Source organism: Typopeltis vanoorti, chromosome 13 (assembly GCF_054136105.1).
Source record: "Typopeltis vanoorti isolate ZY-2024b chromosome 13, IOZ_Tvanoo_1.0, whole genome shotgun sequence".
Taxonomy (NCBI): domain Eukaryota; kingdom Metazoa; phylum Arthropoda; class Arachnida; order Uropygi; family Thelyphonidae; genus Typopeltis; species Typopeltis vanoorti.
In genome coordinates, this window is record NC_143561.1 from 62,670,525 (window position 1) to 62,697,101 (window position 26,577).

The 26,577-nt window shown below is 37.6% G+C and overlaps 1 protein-coding gene across 1 annotated transcript in view; it reads left to right on the forward strand.

The window, feature by feature from the left end:
* LOC150100219 (telomerase protein component 1-like) overlaps nt 1-26,577 on the forward strand; it is a 1,179,105-nt gene that overhangs the window by 281,861 nt on the left and 870,667 nt on the right. Inside the window, exon 15 of the mRNA XM_090402391.1 lies at nt 18,947-19,054. Within this exon, the coding sequence (XP_090258517.1) occupies nt 18,947-19,054 (108 nt within the window). The remainder of the gene's footprint in view (nt 1-18,946; nt 19,055-26,577) is intronic.

Here is a 26,577-nt window from a genome sequence, read left to right on the forward strand (position 1 = left end):
AAGAATGGCTGAAGGTAGTGGGTTGGATGTGAGGTGTAATTGTGGTGTGTATTAGAAGAGAATTAATTCATTTTGAAGGATACCATTAAAAGAGAGAGATTTAACACAACAGGGTTCATTAAAACAGAATAGAAACACCTTGTCCAATCTTGTACATATTGCACACCTTCCAGTCTCCTTACTTGAGTATTCAGATGTTTTCAAGAGATGTGGCCAACGCCTACATCTGGTGAGTATGTCCAAAAGCTTCTGGAACTATGGGAAGATGGGCCAGCCCAGGTAGCAAAAGTATGGAAGTAAAGACTACATATTTTCCCCTTGTGATGTTTAATACACAGGTGGTTTCTATCATTCCCATTGAGGCAAAGTATTTGCACTCTTTCAATTAAAAAAAAAGAGGAATGATAAAACATCACCTTTCGTAGAAGACAAAAAAAAATATTAAACAACGAAACAAGTAATATGGATATCATTTTAAAAGAAATTATAGAAAAAATTATGATATCAATAGGGTGGAAGGATCAGAAAATGTCATGGGAATATACAAATAGTATATATACTCAAAGAACTATATGCATCATAGAGGAGATGAAATTAGAAATTCAAAGGAAAACAACAAGATCTGTATCATTTAAGAATATCATAAAACAAAAAATTGTCTATACAGAAAAATACAGGAAAAAATTAAAATGAAATTTACTGATTTATGTTCTGTGTATTGTTATGCTGTAGTTTTTACCTATATATTTGTTATCCTTAATATATATTTTTCTTTTAATACAAGACCTAGCCCCTCCAATTACAACAAACTTTGACTCTCAACTCACTTCTTGTGCACTCACTCTCATGGGGAAAGCTAATCTGTGTCACAGGTCGATTTCTAAAACTTTGTCACGTTTTCATTCTAACTACTAAAGGTTATTCCTTAATTAAGAACGAATTCTTTGAAATTTCTATCTGGGGCAGCCTCCTTTTCAGATATTGACGAATTTATTTTTTTAAAGCTGCACCAGCCAATATCCTAGGATAGAAGGGACTTTTATTCACAGAGACCTTCCCAGAACTTTATGCTCATACTTATTAAACAAACACTCAACTATGGCTATGTAAAACTCAGCTTGCAGTCGTGACCTCTAATCTAACACAATATACTTTCTATTCCCTCCTGCTTAGGTTCGAGTTTATGAGTGGTAGTTTGATTTCATGTTCAGGCAAGGCTCAGGTATAAGAAATAAAACATGTTTACCTTAAACATTTACAATTATAAAATATCACACACTCAATTAATTCAATATCATATTAAATCAAACTAAGAGAAAGAAGTAAACCATATGGCATATGAGCAATAACACTTTCCCTTAAGATAAACATAAATGCACATAATATAAACACTATGAACTTCTAATCAATTCTGTCTACAATCTTAGTCTCACACGTTAAAATTTGTCACATTCATCTATAAATGTTTCGAGACAACTTGTCTAATGGAAATCTGCCTATATAAGATTTAGATGATCACTTAAAGTTCTCTAATCTGTCCATGTTAGACCAATACATAACGATTTTCTTTCCTCTAACAAAAATGGAAAGTAGATAACATAGTTCTGTACTTTACCATTTCTTGGCCGGGATATCTGGTCCATTAGATCCGTTCGCCTTTGTTGAACTCAGCTCAGTACTTCTTTTAGATCATGCCCAGTGGAGGATCACGGTAGTCATATGATTAGGCTTTACTCTGCACCCGACATCATGTCTCTGTCTATCTGGATCTGCTGTCGTTAATTCTCATCTGTTCTGCCAGTTGCAAGGAAACACTCTGCTGCTTCCTTCCGATGGGACATTTAGCAAAAGCTCAACTATAGATGCCGACATCTCACGTGTGGCACTAATCAGAAATCTATCAAGCAACCAAAGGAAAGGGCTCACTGTCCGACATTGTTGTACCACCCTGAATCGATCAGGAACAAGCAGGTTCAAAGGAGATGAAAAAAAGCCTCGAGAGACGGCACGAATCCCCTTTTATTCTTCCTTGTGTCCTCTTTTCCGCTGTCCTTTTCTACACGGCACTTGTCCTCAGTGCCCCTTGGCTGATCCGTTATGCTCCTTCTCCTCTTCGAGCATTTTTTTCCAGGAAAGCGAGCTAGAGTCACCTTCTGCGTAAGCCCTTGCTTCAAGCCTTACGCTCAAGCAGGACAGCTCACATGCGACCTTAGGACTATTGTTTACAACCTTACTTAGCCATTCACTGTATGCCATTCACATATACAAAATGCCTTAATATAACTATAATTAACACACAATTCCTCTACATGATTTTTTGATAGACAACATTGAATCCTTTCTTTTAGGGTTACACGGTGATCAGCACTCATATTTGTAGATTTAGGGACTCAAAAACACACGTGTTGAACAGATTATTTTATTAATTACAAATAAAATAAACTTGATGTTTCGACCTCTATATCGAGGTCATCATCGGAAGAATACAACTGTATGCAGAACCAAGCTACATGCTCATGCTTTCTATACCAGTAAACTAAATCTACGCAGTTAATAAATCTTTTTTCTAGCCTGACCTCTAGTGATAGAAAAGAAAAACAAATGAATAAAAAAAAATAAATAAATAAAATAAAAATAAAAATAATAATAAAAAAATAAAATAAAATAAAATAATTAATTAAAAAAAAAAAAATAAATAAATAAAAAAAATAAAATAAAAAATAAAAAAAAATATATATATATATACACATTATAAATAGATAAATGCAACTACAATAAACTGTTAGAGTCCTCATGTATTAATATTCTGGATAGTTACAAAATGATTTCTTTCAGTTGCTATTGAATGTTCTAAACACTTCACCAAGTCACCAGGTTGTCTTCTTGTAGTGGGAATTTTTCTAATGCTAGTTTAGGATGTTATACAGGTTGTAGATGGGTCCTCCACATTCTTGAAATGGTGAGGCCATCATTTTTGTTGAGATTTGGGTTGTGTTTGAGCATTTCACAAGGCTCTTTAAATTTTCTCTCAAACCAGGTTTTGGTGCGGTGTAGGGACTTGGTATTTTTCCAGTCAATTCTATGGTATGTTTGGAGTGCATGGTCAGAAAGGCCTGTTTTACCGAAGTGGAGGTATTTAATGTGTCGTTTGTGTTCGTCTTGTCTGATTGGGATAGTTCGCCCTGTTTCCCCTATGTATGGTATGTTACATGTGCAGTGTATTTTGTATACCCTGGGTGTGCTAGGTGTGGAAGGGGATCTTTAGAGGTACTGAGTAGGTGTCTTAGCTTATTTGGGGGTTTAAAGGTGGTTTTAATGTTGTATTTGCGAAGTGTTCTGTCTATTTTTTCAGAAATGCCTCTAACATATGGAATGGCAATAGCATTCTTGAAATGTTTTTTGTTCTTACTGGTGTCTTTATGGAGGATCTTGTGAATAGTTTTTTTATTGTAACCATTTTTGATAAATGTTTGGTTGATGATTTTGTATTCTTGGTTTAGAGCCTGTTCATTTGAACAGATAGTTAGGGCTCTGTGTTTAAGGGTGCTTATGACACCTAATTTTTGTGTTGGGTGGTGGTAAGAATTTTTGTGTATGTATTGGCCTGTGTGTGTGTAGGTTTGCGGTAAACTGAGAAGGAGAGACAGCCAGAGGGAAGACGTGTGACAAGTGTGTCTAGGAAAGGAAGAGAGTCGTTTTTTTCCATTTCAATGGTGAATTGGATACGTTTGTGTTGTTTGTTTAGGTGGCTAAGGAATGTATTTAGAGCTTCGCGGCCGTGGGGCCAAATGGCGAAAATATCGTCGACGTATCTGAGCCAGATTTTGGGCTTTAGACATGCTGTCTCTAGAGCCCGTTGCTCAAAGTCTTCCATATAAAAGTTAGCTATTGGGGGAGAAAGTGGTGAGCCCATGGCTGTACCTTCTTTTTGAAGGTAAAAATTGTTTTGCCATACGAAATATCCGGAGCGGAGTACGTGGGCAAAAAGGGCCGTGATGTCATGTGGAAATATGTTCTGTAGGAGCAAGATCGTGTCATTGATTGGGACATTGGTAAAAAGGGTAGTTATGTCAAAGCTGACTAATAAATCTTGGTCGGTGAGTGTAATGTTTTTGATTTTACTGATGAAATGTTGTGTATTTTTTATATAGGAAGGTGACTGACCTACCAATTCCTTGAGTGTGGCAGCTAATTTTTTTGCTAAGTGATAATTTGGGCTGTCAATTCCTTCAACGATTGGGCGAAGTGTGATAATTCCCCTTTGGGTTTCCTAGTCTAACAAACAATTTCGGGCTAGATGCCCTATCTTATTACAGTTATAGCACCTTGGGGGCTCTTGGTAATAACCCTTTGCATTATCTCCATCCGAGGATAAAGGAGAGTTAATATTGCGCTTGGCAGATAGTTTTGTTATTCTTTGCAACTTCTCAACTTCTTTGTGAATCAGATCAGTTGTCTTCTCATCTTGAATGAAAGAACCCTCCTGGTTTCTAGTGGCGGCTGTTGTTAACTGACCAAGAACTGCATCGAGGCGTTCCATAGTTGGCTGCTGTAACCTCTCCACTTCTTGCCTGATTAATGAGCGAACCTCGCTAAAATTAGGAATACCAGTAGTAACCTGCAAACTGACTTGTGTCTACTTCCTTCGTTTCTTCTCTGTGCTTTCTGCTTTTCCTTCCTTTCTGGACATTCTTTCATAGTGCTTGGATCCCTATTGCTGTTTCTCTCTTCCTTAATCATATTAACAGATCCAACTGTGGCTGTGGGACAGATGTCTCCAAGCAGCTGTTTTCTCTCTCTTTTACAGCTGCATAACATTCCTCTAGGTTGGATATTTCCTTTCTGAATGCTATCTCTCTCAGTTCTTGTCTTAGCCCTATTCTAAAATGCTGGAAGACTGCCCAGTCCAGATGGTGCTTTTCTTCGTCAGAGACACCCGGGGTACTTGCAAGAGTTAGTAACCTGTTGTGGAAATCAGATACACTCTCTTTGTCCTTTTGTACCATTTTTTTTTACTAAAACACAAATTAAGCCCTACATTCTTTGCCTTTGAAAACTGAGATATGAGGATCTCCTTGAACCTTTGCTATTTCAGGGTTTCCTTCAGAATCAGCGAGGAGTAAAAGAAGTTTTTGGCTTTTCCCACTAACTTGCTGCATAGCAGAATTAGCAGTTGGAAGTCGCTCCATCGGCCAATCTTCCTCAGTTCTTCAGTGTATTCAAAAAATGTTTTTACATCGTCAGTGTCCTCTCCATAAAACTCAGGGAAAATCTGTTGGGGATTTATTGTTCTGAAAAATTTTGAATCATTTAAGTCAGAGCTTGACGGGAGAGACATGCTTGCACTCTAGCTTACAATGAGATATAAAATTAATTTCTCTAATTTCTACCATCTTCAATAAATTCCTGATTGCCTGATATGAACCCAAGACCAACCGATTGTGATTGATCAGCTAAACTTAATTTACTAGACCTAATCAGATCCTTTCAGCTGCACCATTGCTATGTCGTAGTTTTTACCTATATATTTTAGTTGTTATCCTTAATATATATTTTTCTTTTAATACAAGACCTAGCCTCTCCAATTACAACAAACTTTGACTCTCATCTCACTTTTGTGCACTCACTCTCATAGGGAAAGCTAATCTGTGTCATAGTTTGATTTCTAAAACTTTGTCAGATTTTCATTCTAACTACTAAAAGTTATTCTTTAATTAAGAACGAATTCTTTGAAATTTCTATCTGGGGCAGCCTCCTTTTCAGATATTGACGAATTTATTTTTTTAAAGCTGCACCAGCCAATATCCTAGGATAGAAGGGACTTTTATTCACAGAGACCTTCCCAGAACTTTATGTTCATACTCATTAAACAAACACTCAACTACGGCTGTGTAAAACTCAGCTTGCAGTTGACCTCTAATCTAACACAATATACTTTCTATTCCCTCCTGCTTAGATTCGAGTTTATGAGTGGTAGTTTGATTTCATGTTCAGGCAAGGCTCAGGTATAAGAAATAAAACATGTTTATTGGGACCTTAAACATTTACAATTATAAAATATCACACACTCAATTAATTCAATATCATACTAAATCAAACTAAGAGAAAGAAGTAAACCATATGGCATATGAGCAATAACACTTTCCCTTAAGATAAACATAAATGCACATAATATAAACACTATGAACTTCTAATCAATTCTGTCTACAATCTTAGTCTCACACGTTAAAATTTGTCACATTCATCTATAAATGTTTCGAGACAACTTGTCTAATGGAAATCTGCCTATATAAGATTTAGATGATCACTTAAAGTTCTCTAATCTGTCCATATTAGACCAATACATAACGATTTTCTTTCCTCCAACAAAAGTGGGAAGTAGATAACAAAGTGCTGTACTTTACCATTTCTTGGCCGGTACCTGGTCCATTATATCCAATCGCCTTTGTTGAACTCAGTTCAGTACTTCTTTCAGATCATGTCCATGTGGAGGGTCATCACGGTAGTCATCTGATTAGGCTTTACTCTGCACCCAACATTGTGTCTCCATCTATCTGGATCTGCTGCCGATCATTCTCGTCTGTTCTGCCGGTTGCAAGGAAACACTCCGCTGCTTCCTTCTGATGGGACACTTAGCGAAAGCTCAAAACTATAGATGCCAACATCTCACGTTTGGCACTAATCAGAAATCTATCAAGCAATCAAAGGAAAGGGCTCACCACTGACATCGTCGTACCACTCTGAATCGATCAGGAACAAGCAGGTTCAAAGGAGACGAAAAAAAGCTTCGAGAAATGCCGTAAATCCCCTTTTATTCTCTCTTCCATGCGCCCTCTTTTTCTGCTATCTTTTTCTACATGGCACTTGTCCTCAGTGCCCCTTGGCTGATCTATTATGCTCCTTCCCCTCTTCGAGGGCCTTTTTCCAGGAAAGCTAGCTAGAGTCGCCTTCCGCATAAGCTCTTGCTTCAAGCCTTATGCTCAAGCAGTAATGCTTGCATGCGACCTTTGGACTACTGTTTACATCCTTACTTAGATATTCAGTGTATACAGAATGCCTTAATATAACTATAATCAACACAAATCCTCTACATGATTTTTGGATAGACAACATTGAATCCTATAAATCTATGAAGGGGTACATTTATTCTTACATACAGTAAATAATTTCTTTATTTTCTGCTGGAGTACAAGTTTCTCTTTCAGCTGTTATGTTAAACTTGTTAAATTCTGAATGAATAGTTTCTTTATGAAAGTTCTTCATTTAGGATCTAGCAGTATCTAACAGTATGGTTGCCTATAGTTTAGGGAAAAATATTTCACTGTATGTGAATTGGGGAAGGTAGAAAATCTTCTTGTTTATTGATTGGAATATAGAATGTAAGACATTTACTTTCTAGTTCTTCTGATACCAATAATTACCTACAGACCTGGACATTTTTTTAAACTGTTTCTCATACAGCACAGTAATAAAGTACACCATACTACATAGGAAAAACTAGTGAAATGAATGAAGAAATTTGCTTTCATAGTTACATTGTGATTATGAGTTGAAAGAGGAGGTGGAATGTCTTGTGAATGAGAGCAGAAGTATGAAAGATAAGATTAGGAGAATGGAAGAGATAAATGCAAGGCAAATCAGAGTAGGAGAGAGAGAGAATTTAGGGAGTATGAGTGAGAGGTATGGGGGTGCTAGAAGAGGAGAGAATGGAAACAGTAGAAGAGAGGGAATGAGAGAGAGGTATGGGAATGCTAGCAGACGAGAGGATGGAAACAGTAGGAGAGACGGAATGAGAGAGAGATATGGAAGTGCTAGAAGAGGAGAGAATGGAAACGGTAGGAGAGATGGAATGAGAGAGAGGTATGGGAATGCTAGAAGACGAGCGGATGGAAACAGTAGTAGGAGAGACAGAATGAGAGAGGGATATGGAAGTGCTAGAAGTGGAGAAAATGGAAACAGTAGGAGAGAGGGAATGAGAGAGATGTATGGGAGTGCTAGAAGAGGAGAGAATGGAAACAGTAGAAGAGAGAGGTATGGGAATGAAAGAAGAGGAGAGAATGGAAACAATAGGAGCGAGGGAATGGTCAGAGGTATAATGTATGGCGACTCAATGATCCGTGGTGTTCAAGAGAGGATGCGTGAGGAGTGTTTGCCAGGAGGAACAATAGAAAGGGTGGCTATGGCAATTAAGAGAGGTGAAAGGGTGGATGAGATGATTGTGATGGTAGAAACGAATGACTTGAGTGGTAATGTAAGTCGGGCAGCGAGAGATGTGAGATTTTTGCTTGAGACTGTACGGAAGAAGACAGAGAGAGGAAAAATAGTGTGTGTGTTGCCAAGGTATGATAATGATGAGCTGAGCAGAAGAGCGGTGATATTGAATGGCATAATAGCGAGAATGTGTGACAAGAGAGGACTGGTATATGTGGATGCCTGGAGTGTGTTTGAGGAAAGAGAGGAGTTGTATGCGAGAGACCGTTTACATTTGAATGAGGAAGGATGTAGGCATCTGGAGAGATTGTTCTGAATGAGTCAGTGTGTCCCAGGGAGGATGATAGCAGGGGTGGCCTCTTGTGGGAATGGATACTTGGGAGAAGGCAGACAATGTCAGGTAACACTGAGCCCAGTGGAGTCCAGAAGAGATAATGCTGGGTATAGAAACAATGGCATTTATATGCTGTATACTAATGCCAGGAGTATCCGGAATAAGGGAGAGGAATTGGTGGCGCAGATAGCATCAACCTGGCCAAAAATTATTGCGATTACTGAGACGTGGTTGACAGAAGGGGATATAACAACAGGAATAGAAGTCGCTGGGTATAGCATTTTTCGTCAGGATAGGAGGGGAAAGCGTGGTGGTGGGGTACTGCTTATGATAAGTGATGAGCTATGTCCTCTAAGAGTGGAGAATTTGGAAGGAAGTGAGACATATGATTTTGAGAGCGTATGTGTGAGGTAGAGGTAGGCAAGACAGGATATTTAGTGGGGTGTTGCTACAGACCCAGGAGCACAGAGGATGGGGACCAGGAGATGTTTAGACAGCTAAGTTTGGCAAGTGCAAGAAGAATGATTGTTATGGGAGATTTTAACTTCAGTAGTATAAATTGGAGAGAGGAAGATACATGTAGCAATAGGGGAATGGAATTTCTAGAATTCTTGAGGGACAAATGTCTTAGGCAACATGTAACAGAGGGAACAAGAGGTTCAAAAATTTTGGATTTGGTTATAGCATCAGAAGAGTTGATAATAACTGAGTTGACGTCTCTCCCACCAGTTGGAGAGAGTGACCATATGGTGTTGACTTGGAAAATGAATAGACATGCAGGAGTATCAAAGAGACGGGAACTTATGTGGAATTATAAGGCAGGTGATTATAATAGTCTTAGACGTCAACTTCGGGAAGTTTCATGGAGGGAGGAATTGGAATGCCGGGATATCACCAGTGCGTGGGAAATTGTGAAAGAATATTTGTTATCAGCAATGGTAAGTTGTATACCACAAGTGAAGAAGAGGACGCAATTTGGAGTAAAGTGGATGACAAACAATATTAAACAGGAATTGCATGCGAAAAAGAGGCTATGGAAGAGATATAAGGAGATATATAGAGATATAAGGAGATATATATAAGGAGATGCATGAGGAATATAAGACACAGGCCAGAAGAGTGACTAGTGTGGTAAGGAAAGCAAAACTGGAATATGAGAGGAGATTGGCCCTAAGATCCAAAGAAAATCCTAGGGAATTTTTTAGCTATGTGGCCAGTAGGAGGAGAAATGACTGTGGAAGAATGATATTGTGGGATAAAAATGGGAATAGAGTGACTGATGCAGAGGACATAGTGGAATTGTTCAATGAACACTTTATTGGAGTATTTCATCCTAGAGGAGTCAGTTTTAATGCTAGAGGGATAGGACTGGTACGAGGTCTGGAGGTACAGGAGGAGAGTGTGTTTCAGATACTGAGTACTCTGAATGTCAGTAAAGCTGTGGGACTGGATGGTATTTCGCCACGAGTTTTGAGAGAATGTGCTAGGGAATTGACAGTACCTTTAACGTGGCTTTTCAATGAAAGTCTGGCTTTGGCAAAGGTGCCCAGGGAATGGAAGGAAGGTAAGATAGTGCCATTGCATAAGGGTGGTAACAGACTGGAAGTGTCTAATTATAGGCCAGTCTGTGTGTCATCAGTAGTTGTTAAGATCTTGGAGAAAGTATGAGGGACCGTGTACAGCATTGGCAGATGAGGGTAATGTTATCTGTGAGAATCAACATGGATTTGTGAAAGGAAGCTCTTGTTTTAGCAATATGCTAGCCTTTTATAATAAAGTTACAAGAACATTAGATGAGGGAAAGGCATATACTGCAATTTTCTTAGACTTGGCGAAGGCATTTGACAGGTTGCCACATGATAAGCTGATATTTAAGTTGCAGCACATGGGTCTGGATGTCAGATTGGTCAACTGGATTCAGGATTGGCTGTCTGATAGGTATCAGAGAGTTGTGCATGGTGGAGCAGTTTCCAGGAGGCAGAGGGTTACAAGAGGGGTCCCACAGGGCTCAGTACTAGGACCTATATTGTTTAACCTTTATATCAGTGACATAGCCAGTGGATTGCAGGGGGATGTTCATGTTTGCAGATGATGCGAAGCTGGGAAGGATTATTAGTAATAGTGCAGATGTGGTAGCCCTGCAAGAGGATTTAAATAAGCTAGATAGATGGGCAAATGAATGGGGGTGTCAGTTTAATGCAGCAAAATGTAAGGTCTTGAGGTTTGGGAAACATCGATGGGATGCTGCATACTCTATGGGAGGAGTTATACTGGAGGAAGAAGGGGAAACAAGAGATCTGGGGTTGATGATTGATAGAAACCTGAAGTTTAGGGGACATATTGCAAAGGTGGTGAAGGTAACACAGAGGATTGCTGCTATTATGAGAAGGACACTGACCTGCAGAGATAAGAGGGTTATCATTCCGTTGTATAAGTCTCTGATCAGACCACACATGGACTATTGTTCTCAGATTTGGTCCCCAGGATTTGAAGGGGATAAATTAACTGTGGAAAGGATACAAAGACGGATGACAAAGATGGTTTCAGGACTGTACAGGGATAGTTATGAGGATCGGCTGAGAGAATGTGGACTGCAGAGTTTGGTGGATAGAAGAAGGAGAGGTGATATGATTGAGACTTTTAAACTGTTGAGAGGTGGTTACAGGGTTGACAATGGGGAGTTCTTTCGCTTGGTTGATCAGCGGGAAGGAGTGATGACAAGAGGCCATCCCTGGAAGTTACGAAAGGAAACTGTGAGCAAGAGGGTAAGGAGTGGTTTCTTTGTGTGGAGGGTGGTTGAGCCGTGGAATGCATTGCCTGATGGAGTGGTGGGAGCGAGAACGGTCAGTGAGTTTAAAGAGTGGTATGATAGACTTTGTGTTTCTCATGGGGGGGGGGACCTCCCCTCAGTGAGTCTTGACAGACTTTATGTCTTAGGAAGGACCTCCCTCGATGAGTCTTTTGACTCCTTGGAGGCCTGAATAATAATAATAATAATAATAATTATAGTACAAGTAGAAGTATTACTGGGTCTTCATTTAATTGGTAATAACCGTTAATTGTTCAATCTATTAATTAATACAAACTAATGTTTAATTAAGCATTGATGGGTATTAATAAACTGTAATATGGACAAGCATTTGAACTACAGTTTCAGAAGGCATTTTTTTATGTAAGGTTTTAGTTTTTTATCATAACTTTAAATTTTCTGTATTGGCATACTTTAAAAACATTCCTGTGTATACAGATATGCAAAGGGTTACATGTTTCAGATCACTCTGCTCGACATTTTACTAATATCTTTAGGAGTAAGGTAACTTATCAATTGGAGAGAATTTATTTTATTATTATTATTATCATCTCATCTGCATGAAATCAGACTCATCGGGAGATACACACTATTGCCTTCATGTGTTGTGAATGTAGACACATTGAATCAGTTTAAGGCATAGTTGGATGAGCATTGTATCTACATTCACAACATACTTAGGTAATGTATTCCACTCACTAACCACTCTCCATGCAAAGAACCTACTCCTCACTCCTATGCTCACACTCTCCTTATACAGTGATGCCCTCTTGTTCTATCCTCCTTCTCCCATTCTATGAAAAATCTCTTCTATGTCAACCTGATAACTCCTGACTAGCTTATATATCTCAATCATATCCACCCCCCCCTTCCTCATGAGGGGGGGGGGGATCTGATTCATGAGGCTTTGCAACTTACATTCTCTCAATCTGTTCTCATACTCCATTCCAAAGACCACTGACCACCTTTGCAATTCTTTTCTGGATGCTTTTCAACATATTGTCATCACCATGATAACCCAGCAACCAAATCTGTGCATAATAATCCATATGAGGGTTGATCAAGGCCTTGTATGATCATCATAATCTTTCTATTTCTGAATGTTAGGGTCCTCCACATCATGCCCATTATCTAATGTGACGTCTTCACAACTTCTGCAATGTGACCCCCCCCCCCCCTGAATTTCAGGTTCTTATCTACCATCACTCCTTAAAGTTTCCCCACAATGTGTATACTTTGCATCCTATTGTTGCTTACCAAATTTCAAAACTTTACACTTTGCAACATTGAACTGACAGTTCCGTGTACCTGCCATTCATACAATCTATTCAAGTCTTGCTACAAGGCCATAACATCTACTTGATTCTACATTACTCTCTCAATTTTGCATCATCTACAAACAGCTGCATATCACTAGTTAAACCCATCCCAATATCATTAACGTGAACAAAAATGGAGAGATATCCCTCTTTTGGGATACTGCACCCCATATATACAATTCTGATACCTGACAGCCAGTCACTGATCCAACTCAGAAATCTGTTATCCAATAGCATCTGTTTCAGTTTATTTAACATTTTGTTGTGTGGCAGTCTACCAATAGTTTTTACAAAATCCAAGTACACCTCTGTATATGCATCTCCCCAGTCCAAGGTATTTGTCACCTTGTTATAGTGCATAAGTAAGTTAGTAAAACATGATCTCCCTTTAACAAACACATATTGATAACTACAGAGAATACTGCTATTACAACCCATTTATGTATTCTACTTCTCACCAATCTCTCCAGTACCTTCACTACAACTCCAGATATACAGATTGGCATATAATTTGAAGCTACAGCCTTACTGCATTTATAGAGTGGAACAATTTTACCCTCCTTCCACTGCCTTGGAACCTGTGCTGTTGTAAGACGCTTATTAAACTGGCATGCCAATGCTACTGCCAATTTCCTGGAACAAATCATATCACCTTATTGACATCAAGATTATTTATTTCCTTAAATACCTGCCGCTCATTCACAATTAAGCCAACCTCTCCTATGTCCTCTACACTTAAGTTCTGCATGATTCTGCCCTGATCAGGATAAAACACTCTCTTATAAATTGATCACTAAATACCTCAACAATGTATTCTGCAGCGGTTACCATTCTACTACTTTCATCCATTAACTTCATCTTATCATGATCATTGTTCTTTCTATTTGCCACATATCTAAAACTCTCTAGGGTTTTTCTTCACCTGATTTGCCAATTGCTTCTCATGCTCTACTTTTGTTTTCCTTATTAACTTGAGTCATTCTCCTGGCTTGTTCTTTATACTCTTCATGTGACTGATCATTACTATTATTCATCTTTTACTTCCTCCAAAGTACTTTCTTTTTCCAGATTTCATGCTTTAGTAGTTCCGCATTCATCAATTTTACACCTACCTTACTCAGCATTTTGGCCTTCAGAATGCATTCACACATTGATGTTGTTATGTATTTCTTTGTCAGTTCCCAAGCAGCATTTATTTCCTTACTAATCAACTCCTCATTCCATGCTATAACTTCAAGTTGTCTCCTAAGCTTGTCATAATAATCAGCCTTATAATTCCACATATATCCTTTCCTTAGAAAAGTCTGCATATGGTTCTGCAATCCAGGTTATCACTTTCACCAACTGGAGGAAAGTGTGAAACCACACTCGCAATTAAATCCTCAGATGAAACAATCGGATCTAAAACTCTGGATCCTTGCATGCCATCCTTACATGCTGCCTAAGATAGTTATCTCTCAAGAACTCGAGAAATTAATTTTCCTTATTCTGAAATGCTATCTATTCATCCTATTCTAAACTAAAAAAAATCACATTTGACATCCATATGGGAGTGATGCCATTTGGTCACTCCCATACCTCAAATGGTTTTGGGAGTGAAGTCTTCTGCTAGAATAAGTGGTATGGTCACAGATTCCCTTTCCACACAAAGTTCATAGGACAATCGCAAACATCCATGGCGGGATTCGAACCTGCAGCCTCTTGGCTGGAGAGCGGACATGCTAACCACTCAGCCAACCAGGCATCTATGCTGCCATAATTAAAATCACTTATAATAATTATCCTTTCTTTTTCACTAATCCAAGTTGTGTATACATTTCTTCATCACCATCCTCCACATTTCTGGGGCTATAGCAACATCCAGCTAAATATGTCTTCCTGTTTAGCTCCATGTTACACCACACTGCCTCATAACCATTGCCGCCATTTCCCTCTTTTATGTATATCTTATGTAGACATAATTTCCCAGCTATCATCAGCAGCACTCCCTTTCCTTCCTGTCCTTTCTTCCATTTCTGTTCCCATTTGAATATCATCTTCATTCAATCATGTTTCATTTATTTCAATGATTTGTGGGCAAATAAACTCAATCAGTGAAACCCGTTTCATCTCACTTATTTCTTATACGTCCAGCATTTGTAAACAGACACAGTAATTCATATTTAGGTTATTATTTCTATAACCAGTCTTATCCAAGTCGCTTGTTGGTTGCGATTTCTCCACCATGCTTGTCCACTCACCTTTATCACCACTTACCACACATATATATGCTCAGTTTCAACTTCTCCACCCACATTGCAATATAATCCATCTTCATATACACACACACACACATTCACTGCCACTTTCAACATCCATTTTTTTATGCCATATCTCAATGTCCACCTGCCCCCCTGTTTTCCCTGTTCCTCTTGTATTCCATTCTCTCTTTATCTGTCCTACTACTACTGTTTCCACTGTGCCCAAGCACTTCTGTCTCTTCAATACCACTCTCCTGATTTTTCACTTCATGGCTTGCTTCTGATTTCTTGCAACTCACACACTATACTTCCATCCAGCAATACTTTCTCCAGCGCTCACTCCAAAGCCATTCAACTGCACCCATCATGCCTGTATAATTTCATTCCTCCTCCAAGCACATGCCATACATCCACAAATTGTACTTCCTTCTTCTCAAACATCTTATTCATGTTTTTGGCTCTCTGTCACAACTCATCATCGTCATAACTTGGCAACACGCTGTCAACCTTTCCCACTACACTGTTATCTTTTACTCATCTCAGTAACCTCCTGATATTTGCCCTCACATGCTTCTGATATCCACTTAAATCCTTTGTCCTCACAATCACCAATAACTCCTGCAGTCTCGCTTCCTCTCATTCTGCTGCACATTACTTCTGTTTCTTCATTTATACTTTCTTTCACTCCCTTATGACTAACTTTCACTTCCACATTCTTGCATTCTTTCATTCCCTCAGTTTCACTACCTTACATTTCATTTCTGTTTCTTTCATTTACATCATCTTCTATCTTTTCAGTCTGTTTCTAATTCATTGGCATGTGGTCTAATAATATATGGCCCTTCCTACAAATCCATACTTTCTCTTGTCTCCCATTCATTTTCTCTCTCTCTCTCTCTCTCAACAAACATGTCTCTTACTCTACATCATAGTGCTGATTTTGACTAATTAAGGATTTGTGTTCATTGCAGTTTTTAATATGGTATGTCTGGTGTCTTTATGCACTGAAAACCCAAGTCTACCAGTTACTTCTTGATTGTATGTATCACAGTCATATGTTAATCAGGTGTTGCGATTTAACTTTCTACTTTCTGAAGGAGATCATAAGCCATTGAGAATTGAACAGATGAGAGGTAGGATGCAAACTCATTATGTGGTATACCATGAGCAGTATGGTATACTACTATCCTTTCTTTTTTCTTTTAACTTATATCTTTGTGTGAAGTTGCATATACTTAGCTTTTGTTGCTGCTCAATTAGTTACTGATGAATTTAATTTTGCTGGTCACCGAATAGGTTAACTTGACTTGAACCTATTCATTTAATTAACCTGAATAGTCTTTATTCAATTAACCTATTCAGGTTAACTGAATAAAGACTTGAATAGACTCGTCAAATGTCTGATTAATAGCACTTTTAAATGCAGCATATTGCAGTTTACACATTATATACCTAGATCTGAGCACTTCTATATCTTAGTGATATCAATGATGCCTTTAGTTAGAAAGACCTGGGCTGAAATCCCATCTAGGATACAAGGAGCATTTGTAAGGGTCTCAACTACAAGTGCATTAGTTGGTCTCATATGGATGTAGAGTTCAAGCTGCAAAATAGGCAAATTGACTAGAGAATGCTCACATTGAAACATAGCAAACTCTATAGATAGTATTAACTGCTCTTTCATAGCATTAATTAAGTAGATTTATATTTAACAGAGCCACTTGGCTGTGGCAGGTCATTGAGCCTAATGAATAAGGAAATGAAATACCAAAAATTCTGGCTTCCTGTTTTCAACTGTCAGTAACCATATGCAAATATTTATAATGAAAATTTAGTTAGGAAAAAAAAAACAGTTATATATGACTTCATAAATAAAGTGGTGTAGAAGTATAGAAAACTGCTGTGATGGTCTGAAAGAATTAGTTATTACAACAAATAATAAGGGTCTCACCTATTATGTGATACCTAAGGACTGATAGCAGAAGGGTACAACACAACCAACCTTCCACTACTTAGTTATCTATTATGTTATGTCTTTTATTGAATAGAACTACATTTGTTGGTTTCATTCAGTAAATAAAATCTTAGTCAACTTTGAGGGACCTTTCTTTACCTCCTACTGATCTACTATACACTGCTTGGAAAGAAATCAACAGGAAACTATAGTGTGAGTATCAAACAGCCATGGAGCCCACCTTAATATGATGTAGGACCTCTTTTTGCTGTGATTGCAGCATTCCTATGACACATACTTTCCACAAGCATACAATAGCAATCAATGGACATTTTGGATCATTTTTCCTGTCGGCATTTTACGAGGTCCTGGACTGTTGTGGGGCAGACGTCCCTTGACTTCACCTGATGCTTCAGTTCATCCCAGAGATGGGGTATATTTCTAGCTTACCTCCACATGTTGCACCTTGGGTAATGCTAAATGGGCTAGAGTGATTGCTGTCAGCCAGACCTCTCTTAATGATTTCCTGGCAATATACATGAAATTACAAGCTATACAATCACCAGATGTTCTTTTCAGAATCACAAGGAAAGAAGGCTGTGTGCCAGTTTCTGGATTTGTCAACTCAACATTGAAGGAATTTTCAGCTTTGCTAGAAGTCAATATCTTGCTAAATGCTAAATAAATAAATAAAATCTCACAGATGTTTAATAGAGTTGAAATTCTGTGGATGCCAGTCAAGCACTCAAATGTGGTGATGTTCATGATCACAAACTATGCAGTTACAGCAGCAGCATTATAACATGTTGCATTGTCATACTGAAAGAGATAATGGTCATTTCCATAGAAACACTGCAAAGTAGGAAGCATTGCATTGTCCAGAATGTTCAGATACCTTTTAGAATTCAATGTTCAGGGCACCATAAACAGAGGTCCAAGGATTAAACAGGACCATACCATTGCACTGCCACCTTGAAATTTCATAGTTGGGGTTACCCACTGGTAACAGATGTTCACTGGGCATCTGCCACACCCACACATTTCCATCTGCTGGGTAGAGGGTATAGCATGATTCAACACTCCATAATACAGCTTTCCAAGCGTCCATGTCCCATTGAAGATGATGCTGAATGTTGGTTCAGGTAATGTTGAGTTTTTCATATTGCAGTCCTACCATGGAAACCCATGTGGAAAGCCTTGGTTCTGAATGTTTTTATGCAGATTTGTGTTTTGGTCGATGCTTAGATTTCTGCATTCAGCATGTTTTGCCAACGAATGCAGTTTTTACATATTATCCTTCATAGAACCATACGGTTACATCCGGTGAGTGTGGTGGGCCATCCACTGCGGTTAGCACTTGCAGTTGACTCCCTGTGCTTGCATCTCAGTATGGTATTACTGATTGTCGACCTGTAATGGCCTAATTTTCAATAGTTTGGCAAACAGATAGGCCTGCAACATGGCATCCTATTGCAAAACCTCTTTTAAACTCTGTCAGTTTCTTTCTTGCAGCCATTTCAGCTGGACATAGTTGCACTGACTTGGGAGCATCATATTCCTCCAATTTATACCATCCTCAAACATGTGACTCATTGCAATGGCACGATGCACTTTGCCTATGGGGGGGGGGTGTCCATTGACTTCTTTCCAAGCAGTGTATCTCTTAATCTGATTCCTCTTTTTATTCCTGTTTGCCAAATTGGTCTTTGTATCTCCCATTTAATTTTAATAGCCAATCTGCATTTTTGTTTGATGTTACATTTTTTGACCTGCTTTGTTATCCTTTCCTCATCACCTGAATTTAGATAACAACTAAAGATGCAATCAGAGTTAAGATATAAATGAAATAACCAGGTGTCACCATTGTTGCCACTTTCTTCAGTAAACAGTATGAAGAATAACTTGAACTTAAATTATTTATACTAGCAATATTAAAATATTGCCTTTTTATTGAACAGAACTGTGATGTAATTATCAATAATAATTGAAATCATTTGAAGTAAAGTTCATGTTAATTTTTATATAATTAATAAATGCATACAGCATTCATTTTTGCTTTCTTCATTTTTATGCTTTAAGGAACTTATGACAAATGAAACTGATTCAGGTGTGGAGGACTTTTACAGAAAGAAACTGTCAGAACTTCTATCTTTTTACTTTAGATCTGATATCATGGCAAAGAAACAAGTATGATTGTCATTTTGTTATCTCTACAATAAGATTATGAATACGAATAAACATTTTAAATTCAATATTCAAATTACTTTACTTTAGGTTTATAAGTATTTGAATTGTAGAACTTAGCAAGTAGGATCTAATAGACAGTTTGTTCTAATGATGCAACGCTTTCCACTGAACTTAATTTATCTTCACCATACTTTCCTGTCCAGCGGTTATCGCTCCTACAAAACAGATAATACTACATTTCCCTCTTACTTCCCCCTCCCCCTCCTCAAATACACACTAGAACAAAACACCACTATCCCTATTCCCTATGTCTGAGGTACAGCTGAAAAGATAGGTAAGTACTAATAAAATATAGTCTTAGTACACATGTTAAATTAGCAACTCTCATCTGCTCTTCTAAGGACAAACTCCATCCCCTGGCATATCCTGGAGTGTGTTAAGTTCCATGTGACTGTGACTTGGCCTAGTATAGACACAAGATTTGTTAACATTCCCCTTGGAGAACATAAAAAATGCACTCACTGCTGTTATTATGAAAAGTCTAGACTGGCAGACCATGCTTTGGACATCCCTTCTTATATGATTACATAGAAGAAAATTAATGTGCTTTATAGAAGTTATTCCAGGTCAGAAATATTATTTTTAAAGTCAGCCATGGCTATGAAGCATTTTCCTAAGCTTGAACAAGTATGGTTGCATTAGTTTGCCAGAAATTTGGGAGACTTAAGAATAACTCTTACATAGGTGTAATACTTTTTTTTTTTTTGACATTAGAGGGTGTCAAATTAGGACTTGAGATCTATTGTCTATTACAATTTGAATTGTTTCATTTTCTCATTGTCACATGTTAACTGTAGCATGCAATATGCTCTGAAGATGTTGGTTTAAAGTCCGGTGAAACATACGCCAGTTAATAAATATCTTTTTTATAATTTAGTTGATTTGGTGTTCTAATACCATTAAAATAAGTTATTCATAACGTTCAACACCTAAGCTTGTCTGTTAGATTGATGATCCTACATGGAGATAATATTGTATACAAAGTGCAACAATGCTGTGATAGCAATATTATTCTGCTTTTCTTAAATTTAAAGAAAAGTTACATTTGGCTAAAGCGCATTGTACCAATGGTAGAGTTCAACTCTCCTATGGGAACGAATTGTTTCTACCCATATAGAGCTCGCCAAGTTAAACAGCATTATAATGGCTCTACATGAGGAACTATTTAAGATTTCAAATCCTGAACTGTGGAGTGTCCTATATCACATCTCATTATGATCTAAAATTCTACAATGGCGTGAATATACTACTCTCCAACTGCAACTTCGATGAGATATTGTAGTTATGAATTTATCGTCACTGGTACTTACTGAAGAAGCCAAGAACGCTCTCAAGCATGAACATAACTTCATTGTTACACCTAAACAAATTCTAAACCTAGAAATTGTAATGAACATAGAATAATGCAACTACTACCTTCCACCTTCAATAGCCAATAATCTGCATTTAGACATAGATGGCATCCTAAATAAATCATAACCACCTACAAGCAACATACCACAGAATGAAATAGCTGCTGTAAAAATGTTACATAAGAATAAAAATACTGTATTTACTAAAGCTGATAAGAGTAATGCCATAGTTATCATGAATGAAAAAGATTACAATAAAAAAGAAAAAAAAAGTGGTTAACATATCTAAACTCCACATATCTAATATTTCCTTATTCCCCATAGTTGATAGCATAGATAGTCCTACTTATAAAGAACTTGCTCAATAGTTAACTAAGTCATTGCCCACCTTACTGGCAACTCCTCTACTTATATATGAATTCTGTCCATTTCAGATCACTAGTTAAAAATCACATCCTTAGAAATGCAAACATAATGGTTAGTTTCAATGTTATGTCTTTATTTACTTATGTATCACTAATAGACACTCTAGAATTAATAAATTGATATCTTCATTGATATAATTTGAATTGATATGTTCAAATTATTCAATTTACTATGCATACAGATTACTTTACATGGCAAGAAAAATCTACAAACTAATGGTACTGTTTAGGGTCCCACATAGTTAACTTTGACAGGGAACACTTTGAAAACAAAATACTTGCCATAGCTACATTCTAGCTCTTATTGGTTACATTTTTGTTGATGTGTTTGCCATTTGGTTCCATTGGCAAGACAATTTGAATTCTTTGTGGCCTAATCAAAGCCTTGCACAATGAATTTAGAATCTCCTTACTTTTATAAGTCTCTGTTTTCTGCATCATCACCAGAATTCATTGTATTGTCCTCAAAATTTTGACAACATTTCCTCTAAATTTTAGACCCTTATCTGCCATCACTCCAAGATATTTTATTTCCTCCACCTCCAAGAATATATTCCCACCAAGAATAAATTCTGCATCCCATTTTCGTTTTCCAAATTTTAAAACCTTACATTACTCAAGGCGTGTTTTAGGGTCAAAGCTATATAATTGAGAGAAGACTTCCACATAACCTTTAAAGGAATACAGAGAACTGACCAGGGCTTCTGACCTAATGTCCAGTCCTCACCTTCTCGTGATGCACTCTGTTAGTTATCTTCTATCTTCCTGGATACCGAACAAATGAGGATGGGCTGGCAATTTGGGATTTAGCCAACCAAATTGTATTTATATTTGCTTAAACCACAATGTAAAATGATGGTACAACATGACAGAATTTCATGCTGGCTGGGGCATAGCCTGGTTCAACAAGGCCCTGTTTTTTTGCCTGGGAACCAGGACAAACAGCGAAAAGTCAGCTACTGGAAAAAATCGTGAAGCACAAATCAAGATCACCAGAGTTCAAGATCAGTACTATGAACAAAAGAAGCTTGGAACTAGTAGAATAATTGGATACGTTCCAGATTGACATAATAGGGTGACTGAAGCAAAAAAGACCAATTTTGGTGAGATCTTTCTAAGCAATGAATACAAAATGTTATATTCAGACAATAACAATCAGGGAAAAGGATTAGCTATAATATTCAACACTAAATACGAGGCTAATCTTCTTGAATGGCAGGTAGTCTCAAGTAGAGCGATGTGAGCAATTATCAGAATGGGGAACTGTACAATGAGATTTATTTGTGATTATGGTCCCACAGAAGGTTCTACTAAGGTAGAAGTGGAAGAATTTTTTGAGGCTGTAGAGAAAGCAACTGACACAATGAAAAAGGAAAAGTTGGTCCTTGTTGGGAATCTAAATAACAGAATAGGAAATGATTGTCAAACATACAAAAATATTTCAGGGAAAATTTTGAGAAAAGAGCAAAGCTAATAATAATGGCAAATACCTGTTGGATTTCTGATCAATGGTAATAACATGGACTGGTTATTACTAATGCAATGTTCCAACATAAAAATGTGCACAAATTCAAATGGAGAGAAGAGGCAAGGAATAAGAAAAGTCTCATTGACTATATTATTGTTGATGGTGTTTTCTCACTGGTGCAGGACACTAGAGTGTACTGAGAATTGGAAATTAAAAGTAATCACCATTTAGTCTTGAGCAGGATAAAATTGAATTTCGTATCGAAAAGAAGAACATATAAGAAAGTTTTAAAGCAAATAAAAGTTGAGCAGCTCTCACATGTGAAATGTAGACTAAAATACACAAACATTGAAGAAAAAATGAAAGCGTTTGAGAACAGGAACCAAACCTTGGAGATTCAGTGGCAAGCCTTGAAGAAAACCCTGATTGATTCAGCCAGAGAGGCATGTGGTGAGGTTGTCTGCAAGGATAGAAAAATCAGAACTTCATGCTGGAAACAGGAAGTTAGAAGCAGTGAAGGAAAAGAAGAAAGCATATCGAAAGCTCCTGGTAAATAAGTTAGCTTGTGCTCTTAGAGAATACAGAGACAAATGTAAGGAAGTAAACACTGTGTAAAACTAAATAAACAAAAGTCATGGGAAGACTTTGGTAAGAACATAGAAAATAAATATCAGAAAGGTGGCAAAATATTCTGGAGACTTGATAAAGCTCAGAAATAGAGGAAAGAGTGCTGTAAAAGGAATTAGAGATGATAAAGGTGACATGAAAACTGGAGAGAAAGATATCCTTGATGTTGAGTAATTACTTTAAAAAATTACTAAATGGTTTCTACTACAGTGACAGCACAGTTGTAAAAAAAACAATCAACAGGCATGCAATCAGAAATACATATCCATACTTGAATAGAAAAAGCCATCAGAAGCCTGAAATGTGGAAAGTCTGTGGAAGAGATGATATTCAACCAGAAATGCTCAAGCATGGAGGTATAAGTCTTGCAGTGGCTGCACTGCATAGTTCAGAAAGCCTGGACAGAGGGATGAATTACAGATAATTGGAATAGAGCTATCATAGTACCTATGTTATTATTATTATTACGTGACACCTCCAGAGAGTCCAAGGATTTTGTTATTTAGTATATTTCATTATTTAGTATAATTTATTGTTAAGTATAGTTGGTACTTATAGTATCACGTAAGTATAGCTTATAGTAGATCATTTAGTATATAGTTATAGTAGTTCCTAGTACTCGGCACTATTTGAATGATGGCAGCAGCTGCAGCTCAAATTACAAATGGCGTGTCGCCAAGTCCGAAGTCCTCCCCCATTTAAGGGCTGCATTTTGTATAGCATACTACAAGATTTTGTGGTATGCGGTGCTTGTGGTATGTACGCATCCCGGCAGTTGGGTATGTCGCAGGTGAGAGATGGGGAAGTACATATATGCAGAAAATGTAAGAAATGGGAAGAACTTTCCAAGTTAGAAATTACCATAACCGACCTTGGCAGCATTGCATCAGAGCTGGGAGAATATTGACCTAGAGAGACGAGTAGTGTGATAGAGGGTGAGAATAAGAAGCAAAATATAAATGAAAAAATAACAGTGGGGCATGCAGAAAGTTTAAGTAATTGTAAAGTTTTTTGCAGGTGGTCTTAATTGGGAGGATGAATGGTGAGCAAGAGTGGGTAGCTTAAAGAGAGCGAGAGAGAGAGAGAGAGATGGATGAATTGAAAAAGGTGGAATGTCTCGGGAATGAGTTCAGAAGTGTGTAAAGATGAGATTAAGCAAATGGAAGAGATGAATGCAAGGCGAATCAGAATAGGAATGAGAGAGAGTTATAGGAATGATAGAAGAGGAGAGAATAGAAACAATAGAAGAGAGGGAATGAGACATATGTGAACTGCAGAGCTGACATGCTGAGAAAAATCTTGAAGCACTGCAATGATATAAGAATCCTCAAGGGAAAGATGCCAGCAGTACATGGGAGATAGTATTTCAGAATGAATGAGGTAGTCATTAGATGGAGTGCCATCATTAATCACAAGCTGCAAAGAATGAAAATGTTTTAGAAGGTATATAAGGAGAAAGATGATCAGCAAGCTCACCAGCAGTATGAAGTACAGGCAGGAAGGGCAACCAGCAAGGAAAGCAAAATCAGATTATGAGAAGTTACTGGAACAGGCAAAAGGAATTAATCCCATAGAATGTTTTGTTATATAACAAGTAAAATAATGACTATGAAAGGATAACTTGAATGAATACTTGATGGTCAGTTGATTAGGTAGTGTTACTGAGTGATTACTTTACAGGCGTGAGTATGTGTGTATATATATATATATGTGTGTGTCTATATATACATACACAAAACAAGGCATGTTCCAAAAAAGACTGAACTTTTGTTATAAAGACTTCATTTGCTCATTTTATAACATTTTTAGCACTGTCCCCTCTACTGGCGAGGAAAGCGTCCTGGAATCCACTTTCTGTGATGCCGCAGAGTTCTCTTCTTTTCCTGAATCTCCTCTATGGTTTGGAAACGACGTCCTTTCAAAGTGGTTTCAAGTTTGGGTGACAGGACAACTCTTTGTTTACCATTTGACCATGTGGTACAAATTCATAATGGACAATGAATCAAAAAAACACAACCAACTTCACCTTGATCTTTGACCAACTCATCCATGTTTTTTTTTTTTTTTGGTTGAGGAGACCCTTTCCCCACCCACTGCGACAATTGCATCTTGGTTTCAACATCATAGCCATAAATGCACGTCTCATCTCCTTGCAGAACAGCGTCCCACTACATGTTGTTCTTCAAGCTCTTTCATTGTCACTTTATCACTAATCCAACAAACAGCTTGTGCACGTACTCACTTCAGCAGATGTACCTTGATGACTAATGCTCATAGCAGAATGGGGAAAATGGTAGTTTATCAAAACCTACTGCTAGGTGCACTCAGTATCCACAGTGCGCTCTCAGTGCCGGCTGGCACACTATTTAAAAAGTTTGGTCTTTTTTTGAATATACCCTTGTTTATATTATCCAGATGTCAAGTTTGCCCCACTCCTGAAAATAGTTCAGACCTTAATGTATTTTAAACCTTTTCACTCTATATCATGTACATATTGTTCATATGCATTGTTTAATCTTACAGTATCTGTTGTACTTGTTTAATTTGAAAGTCACACTAAAGATGACCTTGACACTGGGATGAATATTCTATGCCTGCCTACAATAAAATTATGCTTGTAAAATCCATATTAAATTTTATTTCATTATGATAATGTTTGCCAGTTTAATGCGGCAAAGAGAAAGGTACTTTAAGAAAGAAAATGTTACAAGCTAATAGGTAAGATCCAAAAGTTTCTGGCCTACATACACAATTTGCACCAATTTTAAAACATTGTCTGTGACAGATAGCACTATCTATGGGGAGATTAGTGTACCAATTTCAACTATCTCCCTGCATAATTCAGTTGGAGGTACTCCAACTGAATTACTTTGACGTGACATGCTAAGTTGCTGTAATGTTAAAAATTGAGCACCCTGCTGTTGGAAGTTTTTTCACTTGGTTATACTATAAATTAAAGATACAAGAAATTTTATACTTAGTTTAATCTTTTATTCAAGTGTAAGCTAACAAGTTTGCACCTGAACTATTTTCAGGACTGGGGCAACTCGTATAAAGAAGCTAATGACTTCACATCACTTGCCTTAGTATCCCATAATGCAAAGCACATCTCCTTGCAGACATGTATAATGTGCTATACATTATGGGAAGGGTCACTACCCAGACTAGTTTCGACCTTTATTGAAGTCTTATCAGTGGGAGCCAGAGTGAAGAAGTGATGTGAAGTTATGTCATAGTGTTTGCCTGCTTAATTACAATGTTTGAGTCCATACGGCTGTTGTTGCGAAGGCTGCAGTGATGGACTGTGGCTTCCAGGAGATTGAACACTCACCGTACAGCCCAGATCTAGCACCCAGTGACTACTTCCTCCTCTTAAAACTGAAGAAAGGCCTTTGAAGAAGAAAATTTGCAGGTGACAATGATGTGAAAGATGCTGTTTTAGGCCATTTTGCAGACAAAAGTATAGACTGTTTTTTGAGGGCATAGAAATGTTAATTCTATGATGTGAAGTAAAGGGAGATTATGTTGAAAAGTAACAGTTGTTGTTTTCTTTCTATAACCTCTAAAAGTTAGTCAGGTCGGAAACTTATG